Here is a 16,998-nt window from a genome sequence, read left to right as displayed (position 1 = left end):
AGACAGTGTTGAAAGCCTTGCCAAAGTCAAGGTAGACAACATCCACTGCCCTCCCCTCATCCACCCATCTAGTTACTTCGTCATAGAAGGCTATCAGATTAGTCAGACATGACTTCCCCTTGGTGAATCCATGTTGACTACTTCTGATAATCTTCTTTTCATCCAGGTGCTTTGAGATGGTACCCAGAACAAGCTGTTCCATCATCTTTCCAGGGATGGAGGTGAGGCTGACTGGCCTGTAGTTTCCCGGGCCATCCTTCTTGCCCTTTTTGAAGACTGGAGTGACATTGGCTATCCTCAGGCACCTCACCTGTCCTCCAGGACCTTTCAAAGATGATGGAGAGCGGCCCAGCAATGACTTCCCCCATCTCCCTCAGCACCCGAGGGTGCATCCCATCAGGCCCCATGGATTTGTGTATATCCAGTTTATCTAACTGATCTTTAACGTGCTCCTCGTCAACCAAGGGATAGTCTTGCTTCCCCCAGACTTTCTCGGTTACCTGCAAAGTCTGGGTCTCCCGAGGACTGGCCAAGTCGTCTCTGACCTGGTCCTCCTCAACTGAGGGGAAATCTTCCTCCCTCCAGACCTTCCCCCTTGCCTCCAGCGTATGGGATTTGTGAGGGACAGCTTTAGCAGTGAAGACCAAAGAAAAGAAGGCATTCAGTAACTCTGCTCCAGTCTGTTTCATTGTGTCTTGGAAGATATCTTTGATATCTTTAGAAATTACTCCAGACTCCTTGATGAGAGGAGGGGGAATTCATAAAACTATGGGGAAACATTTTTGAGATGGAACGCTTCAAATAGCAGGACATCCAACAGAAGGTGATACATTTGGCTTTAAAACTATTTTCAACAAAGCAACCATCTCCTAGTTCAATAAACATCTTTAAAAGACTTATGGCACAAGTCTAGATGGTAAAAGAAACATGGAAACAAATCTCCAAGAGAACTGTTCTGAGACCTAGATGAGAGCTGATCTAGAAGCAGGGCTAAGGAAAACCATGTTGGAACTGTGAGGATCATTTGAAAGACTCCTCGCTTTAGCTTTGGTTAAAAAGCATGTACAAAATCAGTATGTTCTGTCTTAAATGAAATAAGTTTAATGAGTTTTAATTACCGTTCATTAGACTGAGGCATCCTGAAACTGAAGGAACCCCTGTGAAATACCATTTATACAGAGAGATACTCACAGGACATTTATTAGTTCAGAATTATTATTCTTCAACCTAGTGGTTACAACAATCAGAGTAAAATTTTAGTAACATTACTTCTATGAGATTACTCATGGAGGGTGTTGTCAGAGAAGCTAGACTCTATCCCAAAGAGCAAAGTATGGGAAATAGCATTGTTTTATGGCTTTGAACAAACAGCAAAAAAAAAAAAATCTAGTTTAGATCCTGATCACAGCTCCATTTAAAGTTTATAATGTACATAAAGTGTTCAGTTAATGTTTATAATCTTCGTAAAATTGATTTATTAGCTGTAATTTATCTTAACTCATATTCTTTAATAAGTAAAGTTATTGTTTGCAAAAATACTACATTGCCCTCCAATTAATCTTTTTATGTTTCCTCCCCTGCACTGTTACACTGAATGCAGTCTCTTGTCGCAGACCATTCAGAAGACAATCATAAGGTACTTCTAATGATTTTGAATGCTAAGTGGTGACTACTGGGCCTTGCAGCTGGAAGTGTGTGCCCACCTCCTCCGCAATGCTACCTGATCAGCACTAGAACCAGGAGGTTAATTACACTCCACCTAGATAAATGTCACAAACTGGAGGAAATAGCTGCTTTAAAAAAAAAAAAAAAAAAAAAAAAAAAAAGAAGTGTAAAATCTGGTAGTTGATAGAACCTACTTTTTGCCTATACAAGGCACATCCCACTGAAATTACTGTAAAAGGCTCTAGGTGACTGTGTGAGGCTTTGGATGCAGTTTCTATTTATTTTTCAGCACCCCTGTGTCTTTCAAACTGCATGACTGCCTTCCTACTCTGAGGAAGAGGTATCTGCTTTAAGCAGAACACACAGCTTTGTAAACGTCAATACAATCTCAGAAATAAGTTGTATCAAAACAATCCCATAAGAATGCACTAAACTGTTACTTTTAAAACAACAACATCTGGTCATATCTTAAACCAAAATAAATAAAAACTATACATTATAAAGCATCTGAAGAGCTAGTATTGCGTATTAAATTTTAAGATATAAATTAATGTTAGGTAAAGAACAATTGCACTTTATTCATAGATTTTCCACTGAAAAGCTAGAAGAGGTAACATCTTTATAAAGAAGGTTTAAAAATAACTTCATTTCCACATGCATGCTCTTCATCACTAAATTTAAAACTTTTTCCTTCTCTTAATGCAACAGTCTGGTTTTGATTTTGACTCCCCCGGGAGCAAGATAGTGCACTTTATTGTTAAAATTTATATTGCACTTCTAGGTTGCACTTTCACTGCACCTAATTTAAGCTCCAACTAGCAAACACATGCTTAAACACATACTCACAAAGAAAGTAGGTCTACCATGCACTGACTATTCAAATACTAACTACGTACTTCACAGTTTTGCTAAGGAAGATCTGAAACAAGCTATGTAAAACTGTCCAGAAAATTACTATTTCATCTTATGGAGTTTCTAAAAAATAGTATCTATAGTTAAATATAACTTATTTTGATCACAGTCATATTTCATGCAAAGGGGTTATACTCTATTAAAATCCAGCAAAAAACTTCCAAAGTTTGGTACTGAAGGTAGGGACTAGACTTGTTTTCCCAAAAGGTGGAAATTTTCATTTGAATAGGAAAAAGCCATTATTCTGTGCCTGGAAAAGTTTAGTCAAATTAATTCCTGCAAAAAGCTGCAGATCAAAAATCAAGATTTTTCCCAAGAAAGTGATTGTTTCAAAAGTAATTCCCAAAGAATCTTATTCATGTGAAGTATCAATGTCCTAGAACCAGATTAAATAACAGAAAGTGTTACTGTTACACTTATTCACCTACTTTTGCAGGTATTTAGTCATGTTCCCTTGTAACATAATTTCTGAGCAGTTGAAATTTATTTGTACAAATGTTTACAAATATGTGTTTTGTCTCGTATTGCAAATCTACCATGTACCATTTATGCCAGAGGCATTTGTTCATCTGTCCAAATCAAAGAACAAAATCATTCTGGTGCTGTGTGTTTGTGTACTTCTAGCTGTTGATTTTTCTGTGTGGGAATATCTATCTGCATTGCTGAATCAGTGCAACTCCCACATGTATACTCTTACTGCAAACAGCATCCTCTCATGGAATAACTAACATGAAAAGGTCACCAGTCTTTCCATTAAGAGTTTCCATACTGAAAGTTACACTGGTGTAGATATTACTGCATAAATAATTGTGGCATTTTTAGATGCCAAAAAACCCTGAAACACTAGGAACTATAACAATAAAAACAATGGCAAAAAAGTAGGTGCAGCTCAATCAGCCAACCACAAGTAAGTAAATGATTCGAGTTTGAAACATATGTGATCAAGTCTTGGGGGAAAATATTTGAAAAAATACCGGTGTAAAAGATGTTATTGATAATAGGTGAATTCAAGGACATTATGAATCTTTAGGAATATTTTGTGATGGAGCAATGATGAAAAGACATTCATGGTAAATTATTGGCTGAGCTTTGTTGAATACAAGAATTATGTGGAGAAATAAACAAAGCAATGATACTGGGACAGAGTAAAAAAAGCAGTCAGAAGTAATTAAAAATTACCCATTATCCATTTAAACAAATACAAAAGCAAACAAACAATGTAATCTGGCACTCCAAAAGGCAAAGGCTCCCAAGGAAATGAATAGAGAATGTGTAGACTTTTGTGAAACTATTGACTTTTCAGCTGGTAAGTCTAAAAGAGGTCTGTAGTGCAGCCCATGTGGCTGTCAGAAATTCCACCTCCCTCCTTTTGCCCATTTTCAGCTGATGTACCTGGTTAGCTTGGCCAGCTCACAGTTACAGGCTTTCACAAAAACAGCAGTGATGTTCAAAGTGCAACAAGGGAGTCCATATCTTCATGAGATGCTCCAGTGGTTGGAACAGGAATTATGGTTTTACAAGGCACAACCATTGCAAGATTGTCTTGAACATTACTGCAGCATATTCATATACGCCTCTCAACTCTGTCTCTACAAAATGTGCATACTAAAACCAATTCCATAAAGGGAAAAAAATGGTTCTTTTTTTTTCTTTCCTATGCAAAACCCCTCCTTTTGTAACTGACACTTCTATTGAAGAGCTGCAATAGGTTTCTATTAAGATATTTTCCATGAAAATTTCAAGACTGACAGATGTCTCAAGAAACAGATAGTTGAAGGCTGATGCTTAATAATTATAACATATACTCCTCAGGGGTGTGTTAGTACTCTACAGTTCTTTCCCAAACTCTCCCTTTCTCCATTTCACAGTGCTTTTTCTCATCTCAGTCACGCTTTCTTTCCATTCCAATACTATCTTCATGTTAAAAGCTCCCTTTTGCTTCTTTCTCTATTCAATGCTAGTCTTAACTATTTTGCCTTTCTCACATTCTACTCTTGGCTTTGTTCTCCATCCTTTCATTTATTGTTCTCCACCATACCCTAATTACTTATATTGCTCCCAAGTTGTAGGTTAGTGTTGTAAACAGTGTTCAATCCTTCTTTGCCATCTTTCTTTCTTCATTCACTTTCCTTACCTTTTCTCCCTTGGTCCTCTGGAGACCTTTACTTCTTTTAACAAGCCACTATAAAGTGACTCCCTATTCATTTGATGTTTTAGCTCACTGAGTTTATACAATTCAATGCCATTTCAAATATGTTAAGCTGTTTAGTGGCATTCCTCTTTGGTATGTTGTCTTCTTTCTCTTTAAATACTCCCAAGCTAGTGGATTGCCAATTAATTAGAAATAGTTAATCTTCCCAATAGAATAAACACTATGTGTTTGTGTCTCTTGGGGAGCTCCTAAACAAATTTTTATGACTGTGTTGTTAGCTGTTCTTACTACTTGGCAGCCTGTCAATGGAAATAAAAGTTCACTGAGCAGATATCCAGGCCATAGTTTGCAGAATGTTTTCTTCAAGCAGGATGCTTCCACACCCGCTGTCCTTCCCTTCCTTCACTGCTTGTTCCCAGGCTGCACTGTCTTTAAGGATACCAGTTTTGGGGGTCACGCAGATGATTGAGCTTCACCAGCACAGACACAAATAAAAAACTAGCAAAACTACTTTCTTTTTTTTTTTAACTCCTGATTGCTTTTGACCTGATTTTTCATGTGAAGCATGATGTGCCAGCTTAACCAAGGAAGAAGCAAAAAGGAAGGAACATGTGGTAAAGAAGATTTTGAACTACTACTGGAGGAGTATATCTCCTATTGGCTCTAAATTGAGTGAAAAAAAAGACAAAGGGAAGGGGTGCAGATAGAAGAGAAGAGAACCCAACACTGATATGGCTATTTAGCATGTGTTACATGCCAAATAAATCTGGTTAAAATTATTTTTAAAAAAGGTAGCCCTCAACGAATAGTTACCATGATGCAGATGTAATCATAAATTATTCATACCTGCTGAAGTTGGTTCCTCTTCAAGAGAGGCTGTGCAAAAAGGTGGTGGGGTGAGGGGAATGGGAATGGGAATGGGAATGGGAAGGGGAAGGGGAAGGGGAAGGGGAAGGGGAAGGGGAGAGGGAGAGAGGAAAATACAGATGAAGAAATCCATGCAGTCCTAATTGTTATATTATTTATAGTTTCTCAATATAAAAGCAGTAAGATATCATGAAAAATTTTATTCTAAATAGTTTGATCAACTTGAGTAATGGATGTTTCATCTTAGTGGAGAACTAAGCTAAAACAGGTTAGGATTTTGGCTTACATTTGTAACATTACATTCTTAAGTTCTCCCTCTAATTTAGCTAATAGGATGGGCTCAATACTACGACAGCAATCCTCAACAGAAGAGTTTCAGTCAACTTCTCTGCAGCTAGCCAGAGCTAGCTGTTGCAGTACTATACAGGACCTGTTCTGAAGGTTATACCTTCTAAAAAAATCAGCTGCAGCACCCAGTTATTTGGTTAGCTAACGGAGGCTGTTGTCTGATGACACAGCTAAACCAACTGCTGGTTAGCAGTTAATGAGAGGCACAGCCCACACCTTTTTCCCATCTCTCCATTCCCCATCCCTTCTGTTCCCTTCAGTGTCTTCCCATCTTTGCCCTCCCTGGTAGTAATGAATTAATGATCCTGAAACGAAGCAGTTAAGGAGCAAAAATGGCAGTTTGGGGGTTTAGTTTTTTTTTAATTCTTTTTCCTGGTGGGATTGGGGTAGGGAGGGAGTTGCCCATTGGACTCTTCATTCCAGACATTTATTGTCTGAGGAAAGCAATAAAAATCCACATTGTCATGCTAGAACCTTTCCCTTCTGGTAATAGATAACCATTAAATTGCCTGAAGTTACCATCAGAAAGCACCTTTGACTGTAGACTATCTATTACCTGTACATTCAAAAGAAAGACACAGATGTATTCACAGTAAAACTGTATTTTAAAAGTACATCAGTGACCTAGTTCTTTGTCTCCTTGCAGGCAGTACATTTTATATACACATGCATCATAAAAACGGTCTTCTCACAGTCTTGCAAAGTTTTCAATGACAGAAAAAGCAGCAATCAAATGTTTCTCACTTGGATACTCTAAAAACACCTAGAAATCTGATACGATTTTCCATAAATGTGATATAGAGACACTCTTAAGATACTAAACACAGGTATCCATACTTTTATTCTTTCTCTGTTAAGGAGTCTTTTCTACCAGTTTAAACAGAAGCTCCTTCTGTTTGATTTCTTGCAGAATCAGTTCCATACAAACAACACTCCTACAGCCATGGCAAACATTGATCCACCCTGATGGTGTCAGAGCTTGGACTTGGCATGGGTAAAGATTTCAAACATTTTCTCAAAGATCAGTGTCATGTTTCCTAAATTGACTTTGCCTTCAGTATCACTCCATGTATTATGCTGGGAAAAATTAGGAAAGGAGCAGGAAGATCTTTCCTCTTTTTAGTGAAACTTCCATCAGACATAGCAGAGACATTGTCAACAGACACCAACCACATTTGAGACCAACTATAATCCTTGGCTAACTCAGTGTAATATTCTATATACAACTGTATGTGACAATTAATGCTGGACACTTCAGTTATTTCTGATTGCAGACCAGCATGGTGTCCTTTTGGGGGCTGTCAAATCCAATCGACAGAAAATAATGAATTACTGTCTGAAGCACCAGCCAACCATCTTGTCTCTAACTAAAGTTTCCTGGGGTAAATAGGTGATTTTTATTTATATAGCTTGGTGTTCATATATACACTTAAGAAGGCTACATTACAAGAACAGTATATTGTGAAATGTATAATCTAAAATGGCCTAAACAGGGTACTTAACAGGCTAACCCTTCCCTTTTGTAACTTCTCATTTAGTGTCTAGATGTATATTTTGAAACTAGATTAATCCATTTTGAGGTATATGATGTAAAGATCACATCAAGCTTTTAAATTTTACAATAACTTGTTCTTTTACTGTGTAATTACCAAATTTAAGTAAAACGTGTTTGTAACAGTACAGGATTTCAAGACAACGAAAGAAAGAATGGAAAATACCACTCTATTGTTTTTAAATTGAACTAATCAGATACATCGTTAATTCAATGACATGACAGCTGATTCCACAAAAAAGAAACTGAGTATTTAAATCTGATGAACAAGAGAATCAGAAGTAAACAAACTACAAACTAATTAATAGCATGTTGTAAATTTTCAAAATACAAGTAGCAGAGAGGACTGCACAAACAAAACAGAACATGGAAGTTCCGTAGAAGTTCCATGATTAAATTTTACAAATGCACAAAATCTGTATTAGCTGCAAGCTCAACTGCTGCTTGAGTCACAAATAATTGAAAGTACTAGTGTCTGTGCATTAAAACTGGTTAAACAAAATTGTCCAATTACACAAGGAATATTCATTCCAGTAACAATTTTTTTTCAGACTGCTATTTGAATAATATTCTTAGACTTAATTATTGGGATGAATACCAGCATTAGCAATTCAAAACTGGGTTCTGTTAATACCGTGATGGTTGTTTCAGTGGGACCACTCTGCATATAGGTACACAGCTAAATAAAAAAAGAGAGCTGAATCTCAGCTGAAATAAATCATTCAGATGCCCAGACAGCTATGCCAATAACATTACTTTTCTGTTTAATTTTTTAATTTAATTAATTTTGACTATTTGATTACTGGTTTAAGATCTTTCAAGAATAGAATATCTTCATTTCTTGTCTGAGTAGACCAGCATTAGTAAGAACTACTTCTGTAAAACGCAAAAAACTTAGTTCAATACTGTACTTGTCAATACTGTATTTCTTAACCCTAGACAGACGTTATAGATGCATATTAAAAATAGATATGAAAATGCAGTTATGATCTTGTTTGTACTTCACGCACACTTCTTTAAAAGATCAAATGAACTTAATCTCTTGCTATAGGTGCCAGGACTTGTTTTACTTCCCATAGCTTGGTAAACTGTGTTTAAAAAAACAGCCTTCAGTAAGCTATTGAATACTCAAGGAATAAACTGTTTTTGCTTTATCATACCGTGTCAAATGCAATGTCAGCACTCTGTTTTCCACTCATTAAGTAAATGCACTAAATTACCACACCAAAAATTTCCTGCACAACACCACTATTTTTTTCCAACAGCAGTGATTTAAACTTGAAGTTATTTTAAAAAGCTATTTATACAGTGACTCATCTCCATAGTAATTATCTGTAATTTACTTTCCTTACTTATTTCAGAAGGGTGGAGAGGGAGTAAGCTGGAATTGCCTTGCTCAACTGAGCTGGCACAAGCTGATGACTCACTGCACTGGGTGGTGGATCAACATAGCCTGATTTTCTTCTGACTCCAGTGAGACATGCACAGAGGAGACGGGTGTTTGACAAAAAAGCCCCCTAAAGAGTCACAGACATACCCAAGTCATGATCTGATAACGGCATTGAATGACCTTAAACTGTAAACTACTCTGCATCTTTAAAGCATTTTCAAGAACATTTTTCTTCCCCTTTTAATGCATCATTGACAAAATATAGTAAGACATATGGCAGCAAAAATATTAGCTTTATGTTAGAGAAAATCTGATGTTCACTTGGGAAAACTTAATCATGTTTTCCTTAGATGTGAATAATACTGCATCACATTAGTGGGGAAAAAGGTTCAAGAAGACATGGGCAGATTTGGAAAGCATATATCAGGATACATATTGTCCAACATATCTTAGCTTAAGGGAGATAATTTAAGAAGGCAATGCTTGGATAGTACCTGAATACCTATGCCAGACTTCTGATTATTTCTGTTACAGTGGTAGAAGCCTTGACAGGTCTGGGAAAAATCTGAACTTTGAAGCATAGGTAGCTCGAGGGAGGCAGTTTCAGTGTAACAGTGCGCTATGCTACATTATATATTATGACATATTACATTAGTTTTGTGTTTATATTAAGGTTTGTGTTAATTTTATATTAATATGAAATATGTTTGCCTTTAACATTCAAATAAAATGTCAGGCTCATATATAAAAGAATAAACTTAGATATATGACATTATCTCTATGGAAAAGGCTGTGCAAAAGCTCTACAAAATTAACCAAATGAACCACCTGTGAACAGTAGGATCCAAGAGCAAATAACATTTTTCTGAATGCAATGTCAAAAATAAATTATATTCTGCTCAGCTTCAAATCTTGGGATCTCAGAGGACCTGCATGCTATGAAGACTGACTGACTTCCCAAAAACTCGCCATCAGTCATTAAAAGCATGATTTTAATGCTACAGATGTTTCACTGAAAATATGCACTTAAGAAATCCATCTCTTCACCCGCTCCTCATTCGACAGATTTCAATTCATTTTTTTCCATAAACTGGCTCAATGTTCTTGCGATCTCAGCATGGCCCTGTGGGCAGTAATGCCATGACTGATGAGGCAACCCATTGTCAATCAGAGAACTGAAACAAGCTGTGTTTTCACCAAAGTCCCCCTTGCACCCAACCTCTCTCTGTCCCATGATGTGAGGTCAAATGTGTTGAAGACACCTTCAAGCCACAGATCAGATGATAAATGCTCTCTCACCAACTCATAGCAACTAACTCAATCAACTCAACTGGTTGCCGCTGCAAGAACTGATATAAATAATTGTGACCCCTAGTAATAAAGAGGAGGAGCAAACCCTAAGAAAACAGATTGTTTTCAAGATGCATGAATCTGATGAATCTGCAAAACACACCATGAATCTGGAAAATGCACTATTTATGCCAGTCGATCAAAGATACATATGTTTCTGTGAGTAAGAGTCTTTTATCTTACAGTTCTACAGTGATGCTGGGTTTGTTCTGTTACTGTGTGTTAATTGTAATTGTAGTCCTGGAACACCAGAACATCCTTCACCATTCACAGGCCCATGGGAACAGCAGTGCCTCCTTCTAGCTTCAGCTGGGTAAGTTGTGTTTGCAGTTATTCTTGAAAAAAAACCAAACCAAAACAAGAAGGAAGGCACCAGGCAACTCACTAGTGCATGTCGGAGATAACTCAGTGCGAACCGATAAAACTCTGCTTGGATGACAGATGTTAAATGGAAAACAAAGTCATTATTTAAGAAACCCTACAAATGCCTGTGGCACTTCATAGAGGAAACTTATCACTCTTCATATGTTTACATTCAAGTAAGCACTTTAAGGCTATGAAAAACTTACTCTTTCTTCTCTTCATTATTTTATTTAAAGAAATAGATTTCTAACAAAAAGTGTGCATCTGAGCAAAACTTCAGGTATTATTAAAATCTAGAATACTAGTGTCTTAAAATGACAGTGTTAGAAATACCAAAGAGAGGTGGCTAATTCGTTCTCGCTAGTCTTCATTTTTTTTTCTAAGAGGACCTGGTGCTCAATGAAAGCATGTTTAAATATGAAATAATAGATTTATTTAGGTGAAATTCTCTATTTTGCAGAAGGCAAGGTGAGATAATGATTTTTGTGGTTAGTGCCTTCACATTTACCACTCCGTAGAACAAGGCAGTCAATGGAGGACCCTCTGAGCCTAGTATTTGGCAGGATGTTCCTCTTAAGGAAAACAGTGTAAAAAGATTTAGTTTTAAAACAATTATTCAGTTCTTAGTCAGCTGCAGTGCTTGCCAAGGTTTCAAGTGCTGCCAAAGGCACAGCAGTACTTAAAGCTGTAATTCTGACCAGGAGTAGTCTGTCATGACTTGAAATATCACACAATTCTACACACACACACACACACACATGCACACACAGAGGCTGCCATATGCAGTTTTGAGAAGATGTGCATGTTTCAAAAGAGCAAAGAGTGTAATCACAAAATATCCTAGCACTTTTATGTACTAGAGCAAGAGTAGTCAAATAGCTAAGTAACTAAGACAATAAATCAGTGTACAGTAATCTTTGCTTCTTTAAATTTCAAAGAGCATTCGCCAACATCCAAATGCATAATCTTAAAACTAAATACTAAAAAAGGCTGTAAAAAATGCTTATGGTTAAGTAGGTACCTGCTAGCGTCTGTTACACTTATGGATGCAGAAACCTACCCAGGATATCCCCGTAGTTACACATAGAAAGCTTCGCCTTCCAAGCCAAACAATTTCAAATTTTTGTATTCCAGTCACTTGCCTGAAGCTTTTTCACCTGGTTGTTTTCTGTGTTTTAAGAGAAATTTGACCAGCTATTCTTATGTGAATGCAAAATTTTAAAGAACCATCATATATCACACTGCAAAGTAATAATGATAATGATAAAAATTTTTATTTTATGGGTATTATCCCTTAAGAAAAAAAAAAAACACCAAACAACCACAACTCGCAATAAAAGCCCACTCAGATGCTCACAGTGTGTTTGAGTCTGGTTTTGGTCTTGTACAGAAGGCTGGATTAGCTCTCTCACTGCAGATGTGTGCCCAAGTACTTGACTTTGTCCCAAGGCAAACGTACCTGGGTGCCATGCCAGATATACGACTCCTTTGTATTATGGGCTGAAAATGTGTTGCATCTCAATCCACAGATGACAGAGGCCAACTGCAGAGAGCGCAGTTTGATCTGCTTTTTGAGGACAGTTTACTCAAGGCTGGGAAACTCCTGGCATTTGCTCTCTGTGCAAGGGAGGAGAGCAAGGGTTTCTCAAAGCTACAAAAATTCAGGCTGAAACAAAGTGGGGCTGAGATAAGCAACTGATGTCATCTACCCGGATTTGTGCAAAGTGTTCGATGCCATCCCACATGATATCCTGGTCTCTAAATTCAAGAGACATGGATTTGACAAATGGACCACTCGATGGATGAAGAAGTGGCTGGACGGTCACACTTAAAGAGTTGCGGTCAACAACTAAATGTCCAAGTGGAGAGCAGTGACGAGTGGTGTTCCTCAGGGGTCGGTACTGGGACCTGTACTATTCGACACCTTTGTCGCAGACATGGACAGTGGGGTTGAGTCCACCCTCAGCAAGTTTGCTGATGATACCAAGCTGTTTGGCGAGGTAGACATGCTGGAGGTGAGGGATGCCATCCAGAGGGACCTGGACAGGCTGGAGAGGTGGGCCCAAGCCAATCTCATGCAGTTCGTGCTGGTTGACCAGAAGCTCAGCATGAGCCAGCAATGTTCAATCGCAGCCCAGAAGGCCAACTGCATCCTGGGCTGCATCAAAAGAAGTGTGGCCAGCAGGTCAAGGGAGGTGATTCTGCCCCTCTACTCCACTCTCGTGAGACCCCACATGGAGTACTGCATCCAGCTCTGGAGTCTCCAACAGAAGAAGGACATGGACCTGCTGGAGCGGTTTCAGAAGAGAGCCACGAGGATGATCCGAGGGCTGGAGCACCTCTCCTATGAGGAGAAGCTGAGAAAGTTGGGGCTTTTCAGCCTGGAGAAGAGAAGGCTCCAGGGAGATCTTATTGTGGCCTTCCAGTACCTAAAGGGGGCCTACAGGAGAGCTGGGGAAGGACTTTTTACTAGGGCATATAGTGACAGGTCGAGGGGGAATGGCGTTAAACTGGAAGAGGGCAGGTTTAGATTAAACACTAGGAAGAAGTTTTTCACTTTGAGGGTGGTGATACACTGGAACAGGTTGCCCAGAGAGGTTGTTGAGGCCCCATCCCTAGAGGTGTTCAAGGCCAGGCTGGACATGGCCTTGGGCAATGTGGTTAGTGGGAGGTGTCCCTGCCCATGGCAGGGGGGTTGGAACTCAATGATCTTCAAGGTCCTTTCTAACCTAAACCATTCTATGATTATATGATAAGTAAAGGTTGAACAGGATCTGAGTATCACCAAATCTTCCACCAGAAATAAGAAAGTAGAATTATTACCATACCACTTGACAATATCCAATATCCAACATCCAATAGAATGAGGAAAGATTCAAAAGGCAATAAACAATGCTCAAAACAGAGCAGATAACAGCCGTTAAGACAAACTAATCCCAGCTCTACATGGTCCTGTAATACCAGATACCAACTTTAATGCATGAACTTCCTGCAACACTATTGTGCCATTTCTCACCCCAGACTAACCTCAACCAGCCAGTCTGCTGTCAACAGACTACATCCAGGCTAACCAGCTTGCCTCACTAAAATACATACTAGGAGGTTTAATGAACACACAGGAAAAACCAACAACTTTTAAACCTTAAAATTTCAGGACAAACAGGTCTTCTGCAATTTTCATTGCTCTCCCAAATACTTTGTGGCTTTTGGCCATATTTTCTAATATGCCCGTTACAAAGATTCCACAGCCATCCTTTCTGGGGAATGAAGTTGTATAAACCAACAAACAGACAATAATTTTATCATCATATGAAAAGTCTTTAGATTACATCAAGATGAAATGAAAAGTATTCAATAGTCACCATTTCATAGAAAATACTCTACAACGTATTAAACAAAACTGCATAGGACCAGTTCTCAGTTCAAATGCCTTACTAGGTTCATAGGCCCTACAGAAGAATTAACTTTTTTTTAAAAAAAATCCGAGTCTATAGTATTCTTTTCAGCATGACTGAGGGACAGCATACTGCTTTACTGAGATAGTTTCCATGCAACACAACCTTCACCACAGAAAATTTGATCTGTAAATTGTATAACATGCCAAGAGGAGAATTCAAAGGAGCAGATGGCAGCTAAAATGAAGGATGTGGCATTAGAGGAGTCCCATGCAGGGAGACATATTACTTTAGTGCTGTATGTGTTTTTATTCCTTTTTTTAGTAACTTCAGGAATGAAGAACTAGAAATACCCCACCGTTGTGCTTTGGGCTGAACTGGCCACTGGGTGACCAACAGGTGCTCTCCCCTACCTCTTTTCAAAGAGAGGCAGGAGAGAGACTTATGAGTTTAGAAGGAGGAACTAAACTACTTAAATATTCGTAATAAAATAAAAAGGAAATAATGAAATATATACAAAACGGTATCAAGCTCCTAGGATGACAATCATGTCACCAGCTGGCACTGGGGCAGTCCCAGGCTGGACTCAGTGACGGACGGGAACTGGATTCTGGATCTGCATTCAGGATTGGGATCAAAGGCAGACAAACAGTGAGAGTCCTCCTCGGACACCAGCCATTGAAGAAAGACGGCTGATCCTTTGATCCTCAGCTTTTATACTGAGCATGAGGCAGATGAGATGGAATACCCCGTTGGTCAGTTTTGGGTCACCTGTCCTGTCCACCCCTGCCCGCAGGTGGGACCCCTCTGGGCTTTTCCACTTCCAACCCTCCAGCACAGCAAGGAATAAAGTGAGCTGCCCTTGGGTATTAGAGGAATAAGTAACTATAAGCAGAAGCCTCTCTGCATACCGTGCCTGGGCATCAGCTATAAACATAGGTCTGATCACTCTGAGAGTGAACATCATCTGTAAAAGATGCTGTTAATGTCAGTAGTTAGAAGAGACCCAGCTAAGAAGCAAAGCTACTGAATAAAATTGGTCCTGTTTTACCTCAAGCCAGGACACCCATCATAAAGGCACATGGCATGAACACGGGTACAGAAAAGACTTGAGTCCTGGTGCAAGAAAGGCAAAGCAGATATTTTTAAATTAATAAAACAATATTTTGACTGCCAAGGTAAATTTTGGAGACTGGAACATACTGTTCAAGGAATGATTGACGTACTATGATTGACATTCACTTCTAACTTTTCTGATTTGGCAGAAACAAAAGAAGATTCTATTACCTTTGTAGCTAATATTGGCTTTATATTTAACTTCAGTATGTCTGGAATAAATACCTATATATTTGGATTCATTATTGTTTAATATCGAAAAATATATGTTGAAAAATATGTATGATGTACACTGTGGCAAACCAGTGTCAGTAATGTCTAGCTTCAATAAAATATTGCCCTCGCCTAGATCTCAAAGACTCTATTACCATATGTCTATGTTAAAAACAGCAACAATGACTCATAGAAAATATCAGTTTATCTAAGGACATCTGCAGAGGCCACATTGCCTAGCACATTGTTCTGCCCTAAAATACAAGTGACAAAGAAACTTACTGTAAACCTGGGGCACTTTGAACAAATTGTTGTGCCCTCAACTGGTTTTACTGAGCATGTGAAGCTCTTTGCTGACAACAGTATTTCAATGAACACAAACGCCAAAAGAGAACCATCCTTAAACATAAGTGTGAGAATAGACGTTTTTCTGTCTTGCTGACGCTAACAGGGCTTTGCTACATGCAGTGAAACAAGGCAGGAGAGAACACAGTGGTATGAGCTAGAAAAATACACCTGGTGTGAGCTTTCTTTATTCTTCTCAGAAATGCTACTTTTTTCCCCTTAATTTGTCATTGATATACTACTACTCTTAATTTTTCAGAATATGATTAAATCTTGAGTACTCAAGCCTTTTGCTCATGAACAAGTGAAGATAATTTACATTGATTCTTCTTTTATCTTAGTGAATAAAGCCACTAGAAGGCAAAAGTTTATCGGCCTCTCTGACTTCACCCCCGTAAGAAACATTTTCACAGCAGCCCTCAGTCACCATTCTGGTGCTCCTCCACTCCTTTCAATTTTCATTAGTGTAGGATTCAGGCCTATTGATTTTGATGTAGGGTTGTGGTTTTTTCCAGATTTTTTTCATCCCAAGCATGTGGGTTTTCTGAAACCCACCTCACCCTTTTCCATACGTTCCTCAGATCTGTTTTGTTCATTTTCCATGCAACTCCCATCAGAAGCAGAGTTGTGATTTTTCAAAGGATGCTTAGCAACCTCTCCATTTCATAAGCAATCCCAACCAGCACCGCCTGCCATGAGAAATAAGAGTTGTCGGGTTCTGGTGAGCTGTGTTAAATATCTGTCGTTCATTCTCTTCCCTGTTCTGTGCTGCAAACAGATGGCAAAACCTCTCCTTGCATTACCCCCTTCCAGCTGACATTTGATGGAGTCTAGAGCACTTCTACACACATCTCCGCTGCACACAGTTGCAGCCCTTCACAAAAACAAGGATTACTATTCATATAATCTGTTCTGTTCAGCACTTGAGATGTTGCAAATGCCTTTTATTTTGTCAGTTCAGGTTAGAATAACTTAAATCAATACTTTGACCCTTGCTTCTGGATTCAGTGATGCCTTGTGTTCTTTGTAAAAAGGCATACAGAAATGCAGGATATACAAAGAAAGCTGTATGGTGCACTGAACTGCTGAGTACAAGACCTGTAACCTTACCTTTATCTGCTGATTTAGCTTTTTTTGTTTGGGTTGTTGAAGTGCTCACATTTCAGATTCCAGACACTGGACAATATGTAAGACTTTTGTATTTTAGTTACCGGACCACAGAGACTACAGAGTCTCCCTTCTTGGAGACATCCAAAAGCCATCTTGACATGGTCCTGGGCAACCAGCTTTAGGTGGCTGTGCTTGAACATGTCAGGGTTAGACCATAGGA

At 38.7% G+C, this 16,998-nt stretch overlaps 1 protein-coding gene across 1 annotated transcript in view; it reads right to left on the bottom strand.

Moving 5' to 3' along the window:
• The window catches only part of EDIL3 (EGF-like repeats and discoidin I-like domains 3), a 203,091-nt gene that overhangs the window by 151,570 nt on the left and 34,523 nt on the right, over nucleotides 1-16,998 (bottom strand). The window contains exon 3 of the mRNA XM_009886882.1: nucleotides 5,576-5,605. Coding sequence (XP_009885184.1) covers nucleotides 5,576-5,605 — 30 coding nt within the window. The remainder of the gene's footprint in view (nucleotides 1-5,575; nucleotides 5,606-16,998) is intronic.

Source organism: Charadrius vociferus, unplaced genomic scaffold, assembly GCF_000708025.1.
Source record: "Charadrius vociferus isolate BGI_N301 unplaced genomic scaffold, ASM70802v2 scaffold244, whole genome shotgun sequence".
NCBI classification, from domain to species: Eukaryota; Metazoa; Chordata; class Aves; order Charadriiformes; family Charadriidae; genus Charadrius; species Charadrius vociferus.
Note: the sequence above shows the minus strand (reverse complement) of the source record. Positions and strands in the feature narration are given on the sequence as shown.